This window comes from Myripristis murdjan, chromosome 8, assembly GCF_902150065.1.
Source record: "Myripristis murdjan chromosome 8, fMyrMur1.1, whole genome shotgun sequence".
Taxonomy (NCBI): domain Eukaryota; kingdom Metazoa; phylum Chordata; class Actinopteri; order Holocentriformes; family Holocentridae; genus Myripristis; species Myripristis murdjan.
Genome location: NC_043987.1, coordinates 35,306,182 through 35,326,181, shown reverse-complemented (window position 1 = coordinate 35,326,181; position 20,000 = coordinate 35,306,182). Strand labels below are relative to the sequence as shown.

The window sequence follows — 20,000 nt, the reverse complement described above, 5'->3', positions numbered from 1 at the left end:
GCTGCGTCCCAGAAGCCGGGAGCTTCAGCTCAGGTTTCCGTCCGTCCGCTCTCTCAGGTCCTGCAGCCTCTGGAGCTGCACGGGTCCCGTCCCAGCCTCGGGAGGGGAGCCGCTCCTCCGTGAACCTGGACAGATAAAGGAGGATTTGTTCTGCTGCTGCGGCGGAGGGAGATCGTTGGAGGTGGATTCAGAGGAGCTCTGGGTGTCCGGAAGCTCCCTGCACGTGAAAGCCAGCGCCGACCCCGAGTCCTGTGAAGGAGCAGCCCGTCCTCCGGACTTCTGACTTTTACTGGATCTCAAGTTTTAGTTTTTTTCGTCGGGTCAGAGCGCTCAGCAAGAAGCACGTCTCGGTGCTTCCAACAGGGGAACTCTTCTTCTGCTGTCCCGTGGCGTCCGGCTCTCTGACCCGAGTCATGCCGGCGTCCCTGAGGAGGAAGTGAGTGGTGTTTCTGTGACAGAGCAGAGCGCCCCCTTCTGGTCTTGGCATGCTATTGCGCCCCACCGTGTCAGGGTTGTGCGCCATGTTGCAGACCATCTACGAGACAGAGTCCTGCTTCTCCTCCGCCAACGCAGACGGACACCAGCCGCTGGAGCTCCTGAGCAGCAGCAGGGGCTCCGGCGCCGCCATGCCCACCGCCGGTGAGTCATCTCTGGGGAGGGGGGGAGCGGGGAGGGGGTCCTAAAGGTTAGGATGAAAACATTAAAAAAAAAAAAACACTCCCTGCCTCACAGGTTTGTGGAGGGAAGGCAGGGGAACTGTGCATCGTAGAGACTCGGTTCTGTTCAGAGCGTTTTCTGTTGAGCTTTTGCTTTAGAAACCATTTTTGGTTTCTGTCAATATTAAAAAAAAGGTGCTCCAGATGTTCTGTTGCCAAGAACTCTAATTATGCTTTTTTGGTGCTATCTGCAATCTTTCCTCTAGACCTGTTTTTATTATTTTTTTTATCTGTAGAAAGATTTTTAGAGACTGAGTTGATTTTTTTTTTTCTTTTGAGGTAATTTGTTGTCTAAAGAAGGATTTTGATGCTCCAGAACCTTCAGAACATTTTCTGTTGAGCTTTTGGTGCTTTAGAAATCATTTTTGGGTTCCTGTCAGTATGATAGAAGAACAGCAGCAGCTCTGTTTGGGTTCAGGGAGTGAAGGTCTGACCAGGTGCTCTCTAAACGATGAAGGTTCTCCAGATGTTCTGTGGCTGGAAATCCGAGGGAACCTTTTTTGTTCTGTGTCAATAACAGTGTTTGTGCTGTCTCAGAAAGATTTGTTCCCTGTGTCATCAGGCTGTCAGACCTCTGACCTTTGACCTCCTGGCTGTCAGTGTCTGTATGTGTGTGACCTGCCATCACCTCTGCTGGGGGCTCCGGGCCCCCCAGGGGTCCTTCAGGGGCCCCCCAGGGGTCCTTCAGGGGTTCCCAGGGGTCCTCAGCAAAATGAGTAGTAGCTGATAATGTTAAAGAGCGTCACTGATCTGACCTTTAAATCGATCATTCTAATCATTAGACATATAATTTTCTCAAATTTATTTTTAATGCACATTTTCTAGTCAGTTTCTTGTTTGTTTTAGTGATGCTGCCGTCAGTTTTTAAAATCTTTTTTACTCACCTTTTTTTCTCCTGTGTTTTTGATAGAAATCAGTTTGCGCAGGTTTCAGAGGGTTAATTTTCAGCGTTAATGAAGTCACTAGAAATCAACACGATACGACACAACAAGAGGAAAAAGTCTCAGTGGTTATTTTGACTTGATGTTTTCGCCTCAGCTCTTTGAATCTTTGTAAAAAAAAAAAAAAAAAAAAAAACCTACAATCCAGGTGTACAATCATCCACTGACCTACAGCTGCCAGCCCATAATACTACTGACCCAGCCCTCCATCTCCATGGTAACGCATCCAGCTCCTCTCTCTCTCAGCTTCTAATTTATCTGAAGCACACACAGCTATTATACTATTTTTACCTCCTGCTCTCCGGCTTTTTTTAGAGTGTTTTGCAGGACTGACGTCATGCTGCCTCTTTTCCTTCAGCAACGAGAGAGAGAGAGGGAGAGAGAGAGAGAGGGAGAGAGAGAGAGAGAGAGAGAGAGAGAGAGAGAGAGAGAGAGAGAGAGAGAGAGGGAGGAGAGATGAGATGAGAATGAGAGAGCGAGAGAGAGATGAGAGAGGAGAGGAGAGCAGAGACAGAGAGAGAGAGAGAGAGAGAGAGAGAGAGACAGAGAGAGAGAGAGAGAGAGAGAGAGAGAGAGAGAGAGGGAGAGATTAATTTTGGTTTCCAGAAATACCTCCCAGCAGCAGTGTGTGTTTGCGTGTGTGTGTGTGTGTGTGTGTGTGTGTGAGTGTTTGTGTGTGTGTGTGTGTGTGCACGCGCATGTATAATACACAGTCAGAATAATGAGGTTACAATAAAATATCAATAAGACATAAATTACATTTCAGCATGTCCGTACACTGGTATTATGGATCCCACCAGAGTTCTGGGCAAGACACGCCCACCTGCGATGTGATTGGTCATAACATGTGACGACCTTTTGCCCGTTCAGCTGAAACAGGCTCGACATAAACCCTCAGCCAATCAGAACCCTGACCTTAACCCCTGTGGGCGGGTCCTGCCCAGAACTCTGGTGGGTTTCATAAAAACACAGTGGGGGTCCGGCAGGCCCGTTCAGATTCATCGTGGCAGTGAAGTCCAAGATGGCGGCAGGGTGGCCGTCTGTCGCTCTGCTGTGTTTGCTGTGTGTTTTGTGATTCACCTGATACGTCAGGAGGTTTCATCTCTCGTCATCTATGATCGTCAAACTGCTTGAGATCGGACGTTACTTCGACCGGCTGACACATGACAAGTCGATGAGCTCTCCTGCGTGCCTCGAGGAAATCCTGCCGTTTCTTAGGCGCCACCTCGTCCCCCAGAGACGCCGGAGAAGACGTGGGAAACGCAGAGGCCTCCAGGTCCGGCTCAAGGCTCACCTGAGGTCTGTCCATGTGTCTGATCGCTGCAGAGATCCGCATTTTCTGGACGTTCTTCGGAGGACGAGGGACCGATGGATCCGACCGGTGCTCCCGGACGTCGGCAGCTTTGACAGCGTCAGCTGGTCATTGGACCTGATCAGCTGTTGCTGCCTCCTTCCAGCTGACGAGTTCACACCGGGAGACGCAGTGCGAACCATCAGGATCTCCGTTCACTGGAGCGAGCTCCGTCCTCATCTGACACCGTTCATGTTCAGTTGGCCTTGTGGAATGTGAGATCTGTCACCAACAAAACTTTCTTAACGATTTCTTTACCTCACGGAAATTGGATTTTATGTTTTTAACGGAAACCTGGCTCCGTATTCAGTTCCACCTTCCACTGCCGGCAGTCTCCAGCTGTTAATCGCTGCACCTTCGAGCTCCAACTCTTCGAGGTAAACTTCTCCGTGACTGTTCTCTGTGCGGTGGTCTATCGTCCACCGAAATTTAACAAACACTTTATTCGGGACTTTGCAGACTTTGTGACGGGTGTCACTCTGAAAGATGATCACTTTTTAATTGTCGGCGATTTTAACGTGCATGTCTGCTGTGAGACTAGGCCTCTGGTCAGAGACTTCCTCAATCTCACTGACTCTTTTAATCTCACGGAGTCTGTTTGGGAGCCGACACATGACAAGGGCCACATTTTGGATCTTGTATTGTCATATGGGTTAAATGTACAGATAACTGAAATCTGTCACACACCCTTTTCCGACCATCAACCTGTTTTATTTTCCCTGTCACGTTTTTAACTCTTCAACTCCCTTGCAGACTCTTTCCTGTATTCTCTGGATGATCTTGGTGATCTTAGTGTGGATGTGTGGAGGTCTATGTTTGATTCACTCTGCACTGAGATTTTGGACTCTATCGCTCCCATGACTGTTAGGCATGTTAAGCCACAGACTGAGCCTTGGCTGAATGAGTCCACTCGTGCATGTAGACAGGCGGAAAGAAAGTGGAAGAAGGACAAGCTACAAATTAATTGGGATCTCCTCCGTGACTGTCTCCTAACCTATCAGAATGTGGTGAAAGCTGCAAAAACGGAATATTTTTCCACACTTGTTTCTGCTAATGCTCACAAACCTCAGGTTCTTTTTAATGTATTTGATTCTCTTGTCAATCCGTGTGATGCTGCTTGTGTTGAGCCTTCTTCTTTGTTGTGTGAGGATTTTCTGCAGTTTTTTATTAATAAGATTGCTGTCCTTAGGCCCCCGTTAACTCAGTCTGTTCAGGACCCCTCAGTTCCTACAGCAGGCTCTGCGGTCTTTCAGCAGTTTGAGGCTGTTACTCTCTCCACAGTCACTGAAATAGTGAAACATTTACGTCCTGCTAACTGTCCCTCTGACAGCATCCCATCCCGCCTGTTTAAGGAAGTTTTCACCTCAGTTCAGTCTTTTATTTTGCTTCTTTTAAATCAGTGTCTCAGCTCTGGATGTGTTCCATCTTCCTTCAAACATGCCACAGTGCAGCCCCTCTTGAAAAAGAAAAAACTGAATCCCTTGGTTTTGTCTAATTTTAGGCCTATTTCTAAACTTCCTTTTATTTCCAAGGTTTTAGAGAAAGTCGTTTTTAACCAACTCCAAGAATTTTGACAGAGGACCAATGTTTCTGAATTGTTTCAGTCTGGTTTTAAGTGTCTTCACAGCACCGAAACTGCTCTTTTAAAGGTTTTTAATGATCTTTTGTTAAATCTTGACTCTGGTTACTGTGTCGTTCTAATTCTCCTTGACCTGACAGCGGTGTTTAATACAGTGGATCACTCAATCCTCCTATCGCGCCTTGAGCACTGTGTTGGCATCAAAGGCACTGTTTTGAGTTGGTTCAGATCATACCTTTCTGAGAGATCTTTCTCTGTGCACATGGGCCAGCTTTCCTCCTCTGTGGCCCCTCTGACATGCGGCGTCCCCCAGGGGTCAGTTCTGGGCCCTCTACTGTTCTCCCTCTATTTGCTACCCCTGGGGTCCATTTTTAGGAAGCATGGTATTCCCTTTCATTGCTTTGCAGATGATGTGCAGGTGTATTTGCCGGTGAAGACACCTACTAAAGACTCTCTTCAGGCTGTGCTGAACTGCATGAATGACGTAAAAACATGGATGGACCTAAACTTCTTAAAATTAAACGAAAACAAAACAGAGGTTGTCCTGTTTGGCCGCCCTGACCTGGTTCAGGTCCTTGCCAGCTCCCTCAGCCCGCTTGCACCGTACATAAAATTCCATGCCAGGAATCTTGGTTTTATTATTGATGGTGTTTTCAAACTGGACAAGCAGGTCAGTGCTGTGGTCAAGTCCAGCTTCTTTCAACTGAGGCTTTTAGCTAAGATTAAACCATATCTCAACCAGAGAGACCTTTAAATAGTAATCCATTCTTTTATTACATCTCGCTTAGATTACTGCAATTCACTGTATTTTGGCATTGACCAGTCTGAGCTCAACCGCCTGCAGCTCGTTCAGAACGCGGCAGCTCGCCTCCTAACTGGCACTAAGAAGCGTGAGCACATAACCCCAGTGCTCTCTTCTCTGCACTGGCTCCCAGTTAGGTACAGGATCGATTTTAAGATTCTTTTATTTGTTTTTAAATCTCTGAATGGGCTGGAGTACCTGTCTGACCTTGTTAAATTGCACCAGCCCTCCAGAGCCCTCAGGTCTGCTAACCAAGTGGTCTTAGACGTGCCTCGATCCTTTTTAAAATCCAGAGGGGATCGAGCGTTTGCGGTTGCAGCTCCCTCTTTGTGGAATGCCCTACCCCTCAGTGTGCGTACTGTGAATAGTCTCTCAACTTTTAAAGCCCAACTGAAGACGCACTTGTTCACTTTAGCTTTTGGCAGAGTATAATGACTTTTTGGGGCTTTTATTTATCATACTTTTATGTTGTTGTTTTTTATGTCTTTTATACGTTACATGTCTTTTTTGTTTTTATTGCTAGCTGTTGCTTTTATTGCTTCTGCTTCTTTACTGTAAAGCACTTTGGTAGGCCACTGGCTGTTTTAGATGTGCTAAACAAATAAAGCTGACATTGACATTGACATCAAACAGGACGACAACGTGCTGCTCAGTTATTATTGATAGATTATTGATTTTCTACTGAGCTCTGGTTGGTGCTTAAGCCCTCAGTGATGGCGGCTGGCCTCCTGTGTGTCAAAGGCTGCAGGGGCTGCAGGGGCGACCAGACCCCCCCTCTGCCGCGAGACGGGCCGCGAGACGGGCGCCAGCAATGTCGCTGCAAAGTTTGGCTAAAAAGCAGCCAGGCTGTTTTCAAAGAGCATTTTGTCAAACTGGACGTCGCCGTGTAAAACGCCCTCTAGTGACCTCCAGGAGAATCACAGCCTCATCAAACTAGAGAGCGAGGCCGTTCAGAGGAGTTCTGCTGCTCCAGCTGGACTGACAGTGAAGGCTTTCTGACCCGTTTCCACAACACAGCGCTCAACAGAAACCTCCACATGGTCCAAACCGCAGCCTGAGAGTTCCTGAGGCGTTCCTCAGGGCCTGCTGGAGGATCTGGACCGTTTCCCTTCATTCTCCAGTCGTCTGATTAACAAATGACATCAACATGAAAACTGCTGCAACAACTTCCGGCCCATAACTGACCATGAGAGCAGCTTCATGATGCGCTGACCCTCACACACTGTAAACAAACAGAACCGAAACACATCGCAGCCTCGAGTCCACCAACCCTCTGAAGCCTCTCTTTGGAAACAAGACGGGGAAAACCTGATTTAAAAATTCACAAAAAAATGACCAAAAAATTAGTAAAGAAATTTGCAAAACATAAACAAATTTTTAAAAAGGAACATTACTAGAAAATTTAGCAAAGTATTTGCAAAATACTACCTGGAATTTGCAAAAAATTATTAGCAGTTACCTGACCAACAGCTCACCTGCTAACAGGTTACAGCTAACCGCTAACTAACAGCTACCAGCTAACCGCTAACAGCTGCTATCGCTAACAGCTGCTATCGCTAACAGCTAACCGCTAGCAGCTAACCGCTAGCAGCAGCTAGCAGCTAACTGTGGAGGACGTGGCGATGAGTTGTTGACGTGCGTGACGTGACGGTGACAGCTCAGGTGTCAGCTGGACAGGAAGGTGATTTTCAGGAGGCGGGGCCGATCTGAAAGCGTCGTCATGGTGACAGCGGCTCGGGGTCCTGTGGGGCTGCGGGCGTCTCAGCGCTGCCTGATCACAAACACAACACACAGCTTCATCCTGCTGAGAAATATCTGAACATTTTGTGTCTCACTCTTTACCTGAAGAAAAACCTCCTGCACACACACACACTCACACACACACTCACACACACACACACTCACACACACACACACACACCCTGCTGTGTGAATTACTGTCTGTGGTGGTTTAGGAAAGATATGATTGGCTGAAGTGCTGCTGCTGCCCCTCCCCTTTGTCAGACTGTAGGTTGGTGTGTGTGTGTGTGTGTGTGTGTGTGTGTGTGTGTGTGTGTGTGTGTGTGTGTGTGTGTGTGCGTGTGTGTGTGTGTGTGTTTACCAGACTATAAATGTCTACAGATTGACGTCAGACGCTGGCTGCTGTGGAATGCTGCTCTCTGTCCAAACGGACTGAAACACACACACACACACACACTCACACACACACTTTCTCTCTCTCTCTCACACACACACACACACACACACACAGGGACAGTATGTGTGTTGTAGTGCAGGGAGACACGTGCGTCACTGTGAAATACCAGAATGTTTGTTTAGGTAATTTAGACCTGAGTGGCTACACACACACACACACACTCACACACACACACACACACACACACACACACACACACACACACGCATCTCTGTATTGCAGTTTTTAACTGACCTTTTGTCTGAGCAGCAAACTGTGTGTGTGTGTTGCTAACGGTTGTCCTTCAATCCCCTCCTGTGTGGGACCTCCCACCTCGCACACACACACACTCACACACACACACACACACACACACACACACGCACACACACACACACACACACACACACACACACGCTGGCCTGGCTCTGCTCGGTTCGATGTAGCAGCTCAGCTCATTTGTGTTTCCATGACAACGGGGTTACCTGATTAAAGGTGTGTCTGTAACTGACGGTGAAGCCCCGCCCCCCCAAAACAGACTTTTATTTTGAAAAGCACAGCATGGCCGCTTCACACAAGGCGTGTGGGTGTGCTCCGTGAGCGGCCTCCGGGAGGCGCTCTCAGCAGGGTCAGCAGCGATGGAAAAAAAACAACAACTATTTACTTGATGATGGTTTAATAATTTTATATTTGTTTTTACCTGTTTTTTGGGGCCCCCGTCAAGCAAGGGCCCCTGGAAGTGTCCTAACTTTTCCCCCATGTACGGCCCCCCTGGCCTGAGGCTTCACAGTTTTCATCTCTGAAACAACGACACGACTCTCTCGCTCTGTAACGTTACGCTCCCAACCCGAAACTCACCGCATAACTACAGTAACATGACTGACAACGAAAAACAAACAAAAAACAAAAAAAACAAATAGGCTGTAAATATTTTTGCCAGCAGCAGTGACACCAGTTTGAGCCGTGAAAACAGTGTTTGATGTTTACTTCTGTTTTCCTGGACTCATATTTGCCACTAATGACAATTTGAGCCACAGGATCTTTGTCATGTTTGGAGCGGCTTTGCACTGTTTATTTATTGATATAGTGAATTATGTTCTGTTTTTTTATATCTACATTTTATTTTCTGATCCCATCCAACAAAATGATGTTCGTTCAGCAAGTCTTTTTTTTTGTCCATGTCTAAAAATGAAAACACTGACATGGGATTTAGTTGTTGTTTATTTCTGACAGTGCCATGTCATTCTATAGAACTGGCTTCTTTATGATGAACGTCGACATCGACAGATGTTAACTATCCTGTTGTTTTTACACCGTATCAAATCGTTCAAAAATATATTAAAAATATATCGTTTCTGAATCGAGTGGTAACCCGTGTATCTGGATATGTATGGAATTGGCCTCATGCCAGAGAGCCAACCCGAGTTCACCGCAGCGCCGCGATGACATCACAGCTGGAGGGCGGCGTCTTGTTTACTGTTAGCTGTTAGCTAGCTGTTAGCTGTTAGCTGTTAGCTAGCTGTTAGCTGTTAGCTAGCTGTTAGCTGTTGCCAGGTGTCAGTAGTTTTTCTTTTGCAAATAACAGATAGTTGTTTTTTTGTTGTTTGTTTTTTGTTGTTGTTGTTTTTTTTTGTTTTTTTTTACTAATTTTCTTTTTTCTTTGCAAATTTTCTTTTAATTTTCCTTTTTCAAAATGTATTTATTTTTGCCATTTTTCCCGTCATTCTGGTAGTTTTTTGGTGTTGATAGCTCTTGTTTTAATCTGAGCACGGTGTTTTAATCTGAGCACGATGTTTTAACCTGAGCACGATGTTTTAATCTGAGCGCGATGTTTTAATCTGAGCACGATGTTTTGATCTGAGCACGATGTTTTAATCTGAGCGCGATGTTTTAATCTGAGCATGATGTTTTAACCTGAGCGCGATGTTTTAATCTGAGCACGATGTTTTGATCTGAGCGCTCTACGAGGAGTTTACAGATTGGACGAGTGCTCCTGGAAGCTGCTGTGCCGCGGTTAGCTTGCTGCTAGCTGTAACCATTGATTTGAATGAGGAATGCTAACAGGAATGAGCAGGAAGATGATGATTGACACAGGCCAGGGGTCAAAGGGCAGGGCAGGGCTGGAGGGGGCGTGGCCTCGTCGGTACGCTGGCGTTTGATTGGCTCAGCTCCCTGATGGGATGGTCTGAGGATGGAAGAGAGTGGGCGTCGCCGGGGAGACGAGGTCACCCGTTTCAATTCCTGTCCCAGCGAAGCCTTGGCCACACGTAGAGGTCAAAGGTCACAGCCAGCGAGGCCTAATGGGATTTACTCTCTGGCCTGTGGACAGGAAGTGCAGCGTGACTTCCAGGAAGTAACCTGACCCAATGGCAGGTCAGCCGGGGTCAGCTAACTGTGGAATCACACACACACACACACACAGTCTGACACACACACACAGTCTCACACACACACACAGTCTCACACACACACACACACACACACACACACACACACCTGGCTCAGTGATCAGTGTAAGCTGATTGGAGCAGCTAAGCTGATTCTGAGCTTCCGATCTGAGAGCTGCTGAATCTACAGAAGAGCTTATAGAGAGAGATACACACACACACACACACACACACACACACACACACACACTCACACACTCACACACACACACACATGCCCAGCCAAGTTGAAGTGCCCTTGAGCAAGGCACTGACTTGCCGCTCTTGTCAGGAACTGAATGAAAATCCTGTGAAAGTTCGACGTTGGAAACTTTGTTTTTCAGGAGTGCAGATGTTCCCCTCCGGGGGGCGCCGCCGCGCTGCACTGGCTTCACCTGCCACTGCCGGCCAGAGCGCCGCCTCGCGCTCAGCAGGCCACTGAACACGAGCTGGCCTCAGGTCAGTTTGTCCTCAGGTCAGTTTGTCCTCAGATCAGAGGCTGTGCGTCCGAGGTCTCGGCTCCCCGCTGGGAGGAGGAGCTTCTCTCTCTGAGGTGGGGGGGTCTCGGGTCTCAGGGTCTCAGGGTCTCGGGGTCTTGGGGTCTCGGGTCTTGGGGTCTCGGGGTCTCGAGGTCTCGGGGTCTCGGGGTCTCGGGGTCTCAGGGTCTCGGGTCTTGGGGTCTCGGGGTCTGGGGTCTTGGGTCTCCGGGTCTGGGGTCTCGGGGTCTCGGGTCTTGGGGTCTCGGGTCTCCGGGTCTGGGGTCCTGTTCGCAGTGAGGCTGGCAGGTGGCTCGGGCGGCGGTCAGACCGTTGTGGTGAAGGAGGAGTTGAGCCAGAAGGCGAAGCTCCTGGTTTACCTGTCGCTCTCTGGTCTTGGTCCTCAGTTCCTCTCCGGTGTCAGGAGTTCTGACTCGGGACCACCAGGACAAGATGGAGGTGGCGAGCGTCTGAAAGGAGAGCGGCTGATGGTCCGTGCTCACAGGTGTGTGTGTTTGACGCCAGGTGTGGCACAGCTGCCCAGGTTTGGAGCCTCCAATTCCCATGAAGTAGCCTGGACCAGGACGCATGGCTCAGCGGCTCACACAGACACTGAACGGGACGGGCGAGGGTCATCAGGGCGAGGCCGAGCCGCTGCTCCTCCATGTTGAAAGGAGCCGGTTGAAGCGGGACGGGTCAGTCGGGACGTCCCGTGGAGGCGCTTCAGGCCTGCTGAGAGAACATCCTAGCTCGGGGGACCACGTATCCCATTAGGTGTGGCCCGGGAGGAGCTGATGGGCGTGGGCGGGGACACGTCAGGGCCGCTGGCATCACACTGAGAGCGCCACCAGCTGGACCGGATGGATGGACGTTTTTTTTTTTTTTTTAACTGTGGGCCCTTAAAGTCGTTTGAGACCGACAGCGTGGCTGAGGGCGGGGCCAGCCGTGAGCGTGATGCGCGCACAGCTGAAGGTGCATGAAACTCTAAATTATGATAATAAGTTCAGCTTTCATGTGAGCCGAAATGAAAAACACAGGAGTCAAACGCATCACGGGGCTGCAGCTCGGCGGTCTGCGTCCTGCCGGCTCGCAGGAGGTTGGGTCGGTCCGGACGGGGCTCTGTGAGTCACCGGCCTCCTGACGAGCCCCTGAAGGCAGCACGGCTAGGGTTAGGGTTAGGCTGCTGCTCTTCTTACAGCCTCAAAAAAAAAAAAAAAAAAAAAAAAAAAAACAACCAGAAAACATCAGATTCCTCCCAGCGGCTCCAAACGTCAACAGGTTTCCCCGCTCACTCTGTGGCTAATGCTAGGCTAATGCTAGGCTAATGCTAGGCTAATGCTAGGCTAATGCTAGGCCACTGTTTAATTTTAGCCCGCAGGATGTTGTGTTCCTCAGCTCTCACACCTCATCTGAATGAAACAGGAGCTGTGTGTGTGTGTGTATGTGTGTGTGTGTGTGTGTGTGTGTGTGTGTGTGTGAGAGAGAGAGAGTATGTGTGTGTGTGTGCGTGTGTGTGAGAGAGAGAGAGAGAGAGAGAGAGAGAGAGAGAGGAGATATAATAATGTAGAATCAGCTACTGGAAACCATCTGCTCATTTCTTTATGATTGTTTTTTGTTGCACTGCATTTCTCACACTGACGATAATATGAATGAATAACTGTGTGTGTGAGTGTGTGTGTGTGTGTGTGTGTGTGTGCCCTGAATGATGTAACAGTTATCAGTCTGCTGTCTCCATGACTACTCTGTCCAGACTAATGAATCTCTCTCTCTCTTTCTCTCTCTCTCTCTCTCTCTCTCTCTCTCTCTCTCTCTCTCTCTCTCTCTGTCTCCTGCAGTGGTGGAGGTGAAGAGCAGCCTCCCATCAGGCATGCAGAGCCCAGTGGGAGCAGCAGGGAGTGAGCAGGGAGGAGGAGGAGGAGGAGGAGGAGGAGGAGGAGGTGGTAAGTGGAGAGCGCTGCGTCTCGGTGCTTCCAGGCTCCTCTTGTCGGGTTTCCAGGGTTTTCCTGGCTTCAGATGTGATGTGAGGGATTTGTCGCTCGTGAGGGGCGTCCCGGCCTCGCTGAGTGTGTCCCACCTCTGATGGTCACTGACGTTTTCAGAGTTAATCTGCTGAAGGCGGTTTGGCAGGAAAGCAGCCGTCACATGGAGTCGGCCCTGCAGCCTGAATATCTGCTCAGGAGCCACGTCAGCAAACGGGGAGAGACCAAACTCATCTCCTGTCCTCATCAGTTAGTGCAGAAAGATTCACTGAACTTAAGGATTAAAACAAGATGCATGTCCGTATCTGTAAGAGGTTTGGACAGCTTTATAAAGTAAATTCTTCACAAGTCTAGGGCTGCAGTCTGTCAGTCGACTGGTCGATTTATTGGTCGATACGTTCTTGGTCGACCAAAATCTGATTGGTCGATTATTTGTCATTTTCATTTTATCAGGAGTGAGGCACTAAGTGCTGATGGGGGTGTTTTCAGAACAGCCTGTTTCACAGGGAACAGTCTGTCTTCAGAACAGCCCCCAAACGTTTTCACAGTTTTGGATTAGCCCAACCCACTGGAGACAGACAGGTAGGCCCGTATGTTCTGAACTGAAGGAAAAATGAGGCCTGGTTTTCCAAATATTTACTTAATTAAGAACGTTTAATGAACATTTAGTCCTCTACCATGTCAAAGACGTCATCAGTGTGGCAGCATTTTACCAAAATAGATGGAAAAAAAGTCGAATGCAAACTTTGCAAACAACAGTTTGCGTATCACAGCTCAACGACCAACATGGCATATCACCTAAAACGGTAAGCTAACATGTCTGCGTTAGGTCGCTCCATCAGTTTGGAGTATAAACATATCAGAATTAGCATGTTTCAAAGTTTTAGTCTAATAATTGTTTTATAATTGCACACACCCGCGACGACAGCAGCTTGACATAGTACTGTTTTCAGAAATCATAAGCTGTGATGCTGCAGGTGGATGTGATGCAGCGTGTCAGAGCCGAGCGACTCCAGTGTGTCACTCAGTGCAAAATAATTAGGTCAAATACGATTTAATATACTGCAAATACTAGTTGTTTATGGTTATTTATAATTCATTTAGGCGAACAAGGCTAGCAGGTAGGCCACTGCCCAGTTAATTCATCTAAAAATAGTAACCTTTTTTTTTTGTATTCAACTTTTGGTCGAATTTCAGGACTTTAGTCGACCAAGGTTTCCTTTGGTTGACTGCAGCCCTACAGAAGTCACAGAAATCCAAAAATACAATGAAAATAAAGCTAAACTTTGGGGGAGAGTATCAGTGAAGCAGCCGGTGTCCTGTGCTCCTGTCCCAGGTGGAGGACCAGGAGGAGGTCCAGGAGGAGGAGGAGGAGGAGGAGGAGCGGTGGACCTGCGGACGGAGCCCCGGCTGGGCTCCCTGTCCGGGGGCGGGGCGGGGGTGGACCCCAGCCTGAGGGAGCAGCAGCTGCAGCAGGAGCTGCTGCTCCTCAAACAGCAGCAGGAGCTGCAGAAACAGCTGCTGTTTGCCGAGTTCCAGAAACAACATGAGGTGCTGACGCGGCAGCACGAGGTCCAGCTGCAGGAGCACCTGAAGGTACGGCCGGACACCTGGCCAGACACCTGGCCGCTCAGCTGACAGCTGCTCACACCTTGATCTAGTGTCTGTCCTGGATGATCACCTGATCTCCTGCATCATCAGTAATTTGTGACTGGATTTGTGATCAAGCTCAGATCCATCAAAATGATTCCTTTCTTTTCTGTCCCCTCTCTCTCTCTCCATCCCCTCTGCCCCCTCTGCTGTGTTCCCATCCTGTTCCCTGTCTACAGACCCCGAGGGGAGAGGTCTCCCTCTCCAGAGGGGATGGAGAGAGTGAGAGGGTACAGAAAAAAAAGGAATCATTTTGATGGATCTGAGCTTGATCACAAATCCAGTCAGACAGTCAGACAGTCAGTCAGTCAGTCAGACAGTCAGACAGACAGTCAGACAGTCAGACAGACAGTCAGACAGTCAGACAGACAGTCAGACAGTCAGGTGGAAATTCAGTACAAGTTGGTTTATTTGTTGGTTTTGGTGTGTGTGTGTGTGTGTGTGTGTGTGTGTGTGTTTGTTTGTGTGTGCGCATTTGCGCACGCACGTGTGCGTGTGTGTGTGATCAGCAACAGCAGGAACTGCTGGTGGCGAAGCGGCAGCAGGAGTTGGAGCAGAAAAGGAAACTGGAGCAACAACGACATGAAGAGCAAGAGAAGCAACGACTGGAGCAACAACTACTGCTGCTGAGGAACAAGGAGAAGGGCAAAGAGAGTACGTACTGCTAGTACTGCTACTGCAAGTACTGCTGCTAGTACTGCTGCTGAGGAACAAGGAGAAGGGCAAAGAGAGTACGTACTGCTAGTACTGCTACTGCAAGTACTGCTGCTAGTACTGCTGCTGAGGAACAAGGAGAAGGGCAAAGAGAGTACGTACTGCTAGTACTGCTACTGCTAGTACTGCTACTGCAAGAACTGCTGCTGAGGAACAAGGAGAAGGGCAAAGAGAGTACGTACTGCAAGTACTGCTACTGCTAGTACTGCTACTGCAAGTACTGCTGCTGAGGAACAAGGAGAAGGGCAAAGAGAGTACGTACTGCAAGTACTGCTACTGCTAGTACTGCTACTGCAAGTACTGCTGCTGAGGAACAAGGAGAAGGGCAAAGAGAGTACGTACTGCTAGTACTGCTACTGCTAGTACTGCTACTGCAAATACTGCTGCTGCAAGTACTGCTGCTGCAAGTACTGCTGCTGAGGAACAAGGAGAAGGGCAAAGAGAGTACGTACTGCAAGTACTGCTACTGCTAGTACTGCTACTGCAAGTACTGCTGCTGCAAGTACTGCTGCTGGAAGTACTGCTGCTGAGGAACAAGGAGAAGGGCAAAGAGAGTACGTACTGGTAGTACTGCTACTGCTAGTACTGCTACTGCAAGTACTGCTGCTAGTACCGCTACTGAGGAACAAGGAGAAGGGCAAAGAGAGTACGTACTGCTAGTACTGCTACTGCTAGTACTGCTACTGCAAGTACTGCTGCTAGTACTGCTGCTGAAGAACAAGGAGACGGGCAAAGAGAGTTTGTACTGCTAGTACTGCTACTGCAAGTACTGCTACTGCAAGTACTGCTTCTAAGGAACAAGGAGAAGGGCAAAGACAGTACGTACTGCTAGTACTGCTACTGCAGGTACTGCTGCTGAGGAACAAGGAGAAGGGCAAAGAGAGTACGTACTGCTAGTACTGCTACTGCAAGTACTGCTACTGCAAGTACTGCTGCTAGTACTGCTGCTGAGGAACAAGGAGAAGGGCAAAGAGAGTACGTACTGCTAGTACTGCTACTGCAGGTACTGCTAGTGCAAGTACTGCTGCTAGTACTGCTGCTGAGGAACAAGGAGAAGGGCAAAGAGAGTACGTACTGCAAGTACTGCTACTGCTAGTGCTGCTACTGCAAGTACTGCTGCTAGTACTGCTGCTAAGGAACAAGGAGAAGGGCAAAGAGAGTACGTACTGCTAGTACTGCTACTGCAGGTACTGCTACTGCAAGTACTGCTGCTAGTACTTCTACTAAGGAACAAGGAGAAGGGCAAAGAGAGTACGTACTGCTAGTACTGCTACTGCAAGTACTGCTGCTGAGGAACAAGGAGAAGGTGCAAAGAGAGTACGTACTGCTAGTACTGTTGCTGCAAGTACTGCTACTAGTACTGCTACTACAGGTACTCCTGCTGAGGAACTAGGAGAAGGGCAAAGAGAGTACGTACTGCTAATACTGCTACTGCTAGTACTGCTACTGCAAGTACTGCTGCTAGTACTGCTGCTGAGCAACAAGGAGAAGGGCAAAGAGAGTACGTACTGCTAGTACTGCTACTGCAAGTACTGCTGCTAGTACTGCTGCTGAGGAACAAGGAGAAGGGCAAAGAGAGTACGTACTGCTAGTACTGCTACTGCTAGTACTGCTGCTAGCACTGCTACTAGTACTGCTACTGAGGAACAAGGAAAAGGGCAAAGAGAGTACGTACTGCTAGTACTGCTACTGCTAGTACTGCTACTGCAAGTACTGCTACTGCAGGTACTGCTGCTAGTACTGCTGCTGAGGAACAAGGAGAAGGGCAAAGAGTACGTACTGCAAGTACTGCTGCTTCTAGTACTGCTGCTGCAGGTACTGCTGCAAGTACTGCTGCTGCTAGTACTGCTACTGTAAGTACTGCTGCTAGTACTGCTGCTGCTAGTACTGCTGCTAGTACTGCTGCTGAGGAACAAGGACAAGGTCAAAGAGAGTACGTACTGCTAGTACTGCTACTGCAAGTACTGCTACTGTAAGTACTGCTACTGCAAGTACTGCTGCTAGTACTGCTGCTAGTACTGCTACTGCAAGTACTGCTGCTGATGAACAAGGAGAAGGGCAAAGAGAGTACGTACTGCTAGTACTGCTACTGCAAGTACCGCTACTGCAATATTGCTGCTAGTACTGCTACTGCAAGTACTACTGCAAGTACTGCTACTAGTAGTACTGCAAGTACTTCTCCTGCTAAGTGCTCGTCTGAAGGCCTGTAACCTCTGAAGGGTTTTTCCTTCTGTTTGATGTGAAGTCGACTGTCATTATCTGCTCTACCACTACTTTTATTTTGGAGCACAATGAAAACAGACGCCTTCTGTGGCCACCTGGGCAGGTGTGCGGGCACCTGGGCAGGTGTGCAGGCACCTGGGCAGGTGTGCGGGCACCTGGGCAGGTGTGTGGTCGTCCTGCAGCGACTGACCAGCAAAACCAGTTCAGAACAGAGCAAATTTATTTCCATTTGTCAAAGCCTTAAAATCCTTAGTGCTAATGCTGCTGCTGCCACAGGTAGCATCAGTTCTCACCGTGTGTGTGTGTGTGTGTGTGTGTGTGTGTGTGTGTGTGTGTGTGTGTGTGTGTGTGTGTGTGTGTGTGTGTGTGTGCCAGGTGCCATAGCCAGTACGGAGGTGAAGCTGAAGCTGCAGGAGTTCCTGCTCAGTAAGAAGGAGCCTCCTGCTGCAGCCCTGAACAACTCCTTCAGTCAGAAGTGCTGGTGAGGCTAAAACACTCAGTAGACCACAATGCACTGCTGCAGCCTCCATAGACCACAATGCACTGCTGCAGCCTCCATAGACCACAATGCACTGCTGCAGCCTCCATAGACCACAATGCACTGCAGCTGGTGTATCTGGTTTAACAGCAGCTGGATGCTTGTCCTGGATGGTTGCAAGGCATTTTGGGAAATGTAGGAAATCAGTGAGTGCAGCAGGCGAGTTTCTCATAAACTGATAATAGAACTGAACAGGACGGACGAGCTCCAGCAAATAACTGTTATTCTCTCTCTCTCTCTGTGTGTGTGTGTGTGTGTGTGTGTGTGTGTGTGTGTGTGTGTGTGTATCAGGGGGAGTCATCACACCTCTCTGGAGCAGAGCTCTCCTCCTCAGACAAACACACCTGGAACCCCCCCCTCCTACAAACTGCCCCCCCTGCTGGGCAACTACGACAAAGACGACTTCCCACTCCGCAAGACAGGTGAGACAGACAGACAGACAGGTGAGACAGACAGACAGGTGAGACAGACTGACAGGTGAGACAGACAGACAGGTGAGACAGACAGACAGGTGAGACAAACTGACAGGTGAGACAGACTGACAGGTGAGACAGACTGACAGGTGAGACAGACAGACAGGTGAGTGAGACAGACAGGTGAGTGAGACAGACAGGTGAGACAAACTGACAGGTGAGACAGACATACAGGTGAGACAGACTGACCGCTGAGACAGACAGACAGACAGGTGAGACAGACTGACAGGTGAGACAGACAGACAGGTGACAGAGACAGACAGGTGAGTGAGACAGACAGGTGAGACAAACTGACAGGTGAGACAGACATACAGGTGAGACAGACTGACCGCTGAGACAGACAGACAGACAGGTGAGACAGACTGACAGGTGAGACAGACTGACAGGTGAGACAGACATACAGGTGAGACAGACTGACCGCTGAGACAGACAGACAGACAGGTGAGACAGACTGACAGGTGAGACAGACTGACAGGTGAGACAGACAGACAGGTGACAGAGACAGACAGGTGAGTGAGACAGACTGACAGACAGACAGGTGAGACAGACAGACAGGTGAGTGAGACAGACAGGAAGTGCGTGTGTCTGATGTGTCTCTGGCTGTTTGATGGAAGTATGTGGAGGTGGACTGTGTGTGTGTGTGTGTGTGTGTGTGTGTGTGTGTTCACTCTGATGACTCAGTATGACTCACCAGAGTGGAGGCAGCCTAAACCTAGACACACACACACACACACACACACACACACACACACACACACACACACACACACACACACACACACACAGCTGTTATCTTGAGAAAGGATGTATTTTCAAGTTTTAGTTCAGTCAGGGCAGAGCTGTGGGCGGAGCTAAAGGCAGAGCTGTGGGCGGGGCTAAAGGCAGAGCGGTGGGAAGGGCTAAAGGCAGGGCTGTGGGCGGGGCTAAAGGCAGAGCTGTGGGCGGGGCCAACGGCAGAGCTGTGGGCGGGGCTAAAGACAGGGCTGTGGGCGGGGCTAATGACAGACAGAGACAAGGGATTTTTTGTTGATTTTTGCTCATTTGGCTGAAGTTGGGTTGAGCTTCCCCTGTCCTGAGCCAGCCACACACACCTGCCTGTTTTCATTTCCTGTGCTGGCTGTTGCTCACCTGAGGGACAGAGCGGACGTAACTCATGTTTTAAAAAGGTCGAGTCTCGTTAGGATGCCTCCTAACCAGGCGCCTCAACAACCTGAGCCCCGCCCTCCAGGTGAGCCCATCCCACAGAGAAAACTCCCCTCAGAGGCTCAGATCCTCACGACTCAGCGCACCTGGCCACAGGTGACACCGCAGGTGACATGACAGGTGACACCGCAGGTGACATGACAGGTGACACAGTAGGTGACACCACAGGTGAGGAGCCGAGAGCAACAGGTAAATGGAGAGCTTTGCCGTCAAGCAGACCTGAGATACTTGAACTGTCCACCGGGGGCAGTAACTCTCCCAGCCTGGAGGGGGCAAACCTCCACGGCCTCGGAGGTGACGGTCCTCGTCCCGTCAGCTTCACACGCGGCCGCCCCAGTGCATGCTGGGAGGTGACAGCCTGGTGACGCCGACAGAGACAAGACCCTGACCGCCGCCCGTCCCGCTGCAGCCGCCGCCCAGCAGGGGGCAGCTGCAGGGAAAACAACGTGTTTCCTGTTTTGGGGAAACCTTTTCTTCAGCCGGTGAACACGACCTTCAGCGTGACCTGACAGGACGGAGCTTTATGGGGAAACATGGGACGAATACAAAACACACAGGAGCTTTTCACTTGGCGTTCTCATCTGTTCAACACTGAAACTGTATTACAACAAACACAATTTGTGGCAAATCTAAATGTCACTTCCTGGTTTAGCTGCAATGCATTATGGTAAATGCAGTCTCTTCGCAGTTTCTTGTTCAGTACAATAGAAAATAGGTCAGATCACCTTCAGAGGTGAACTTAGTGCATCAATA

At 49.3% G+C, this 20,000-nt stretch overlaps 1 protein-coding gene across 1 annotated transcript in view; it reads left to right on the top strand.

Annotated features, from left to right (window-relative positions):
* Positions 1 to 328: 328 nt before the first annotated feature.
* The window catches only part of LOC115363729 (histone deacetylase 5-like), a 21,862-nt gene continuing 2,190 nt past the window's right edge, over positions 329 to 20,000 (top strand). The window contains exons 1-6 of the mRNA XM_030057997.1: positions 329 to 639; positions 12,303 to 12,487; positions 13,644 to 14,042; positions 14,606 to 14,750; positions 17,409 to 17,514; positions 17,863 to 17,993. Of these exons, the coding sequence (XP_029913857.1) occupies positions 486 to 639; positions 12,303 to 12,487; positions 13,644 to 14,042; positions 14,606 to 14,750; positions 17,409 to 17,514; positions 17,863 to 17,993 (1,120 nt within the window). The 5' untranslated portion in view covers positions 329 to 485. The remainder of the gene's footprint in view (positions 640 to 12,302; positions 12,488 to 13,643; positions 14,043 to 14,605; positions 14,751 to 17,408; positions 17,515 to 17,862; positions 17,994 to 20,000) is intronic.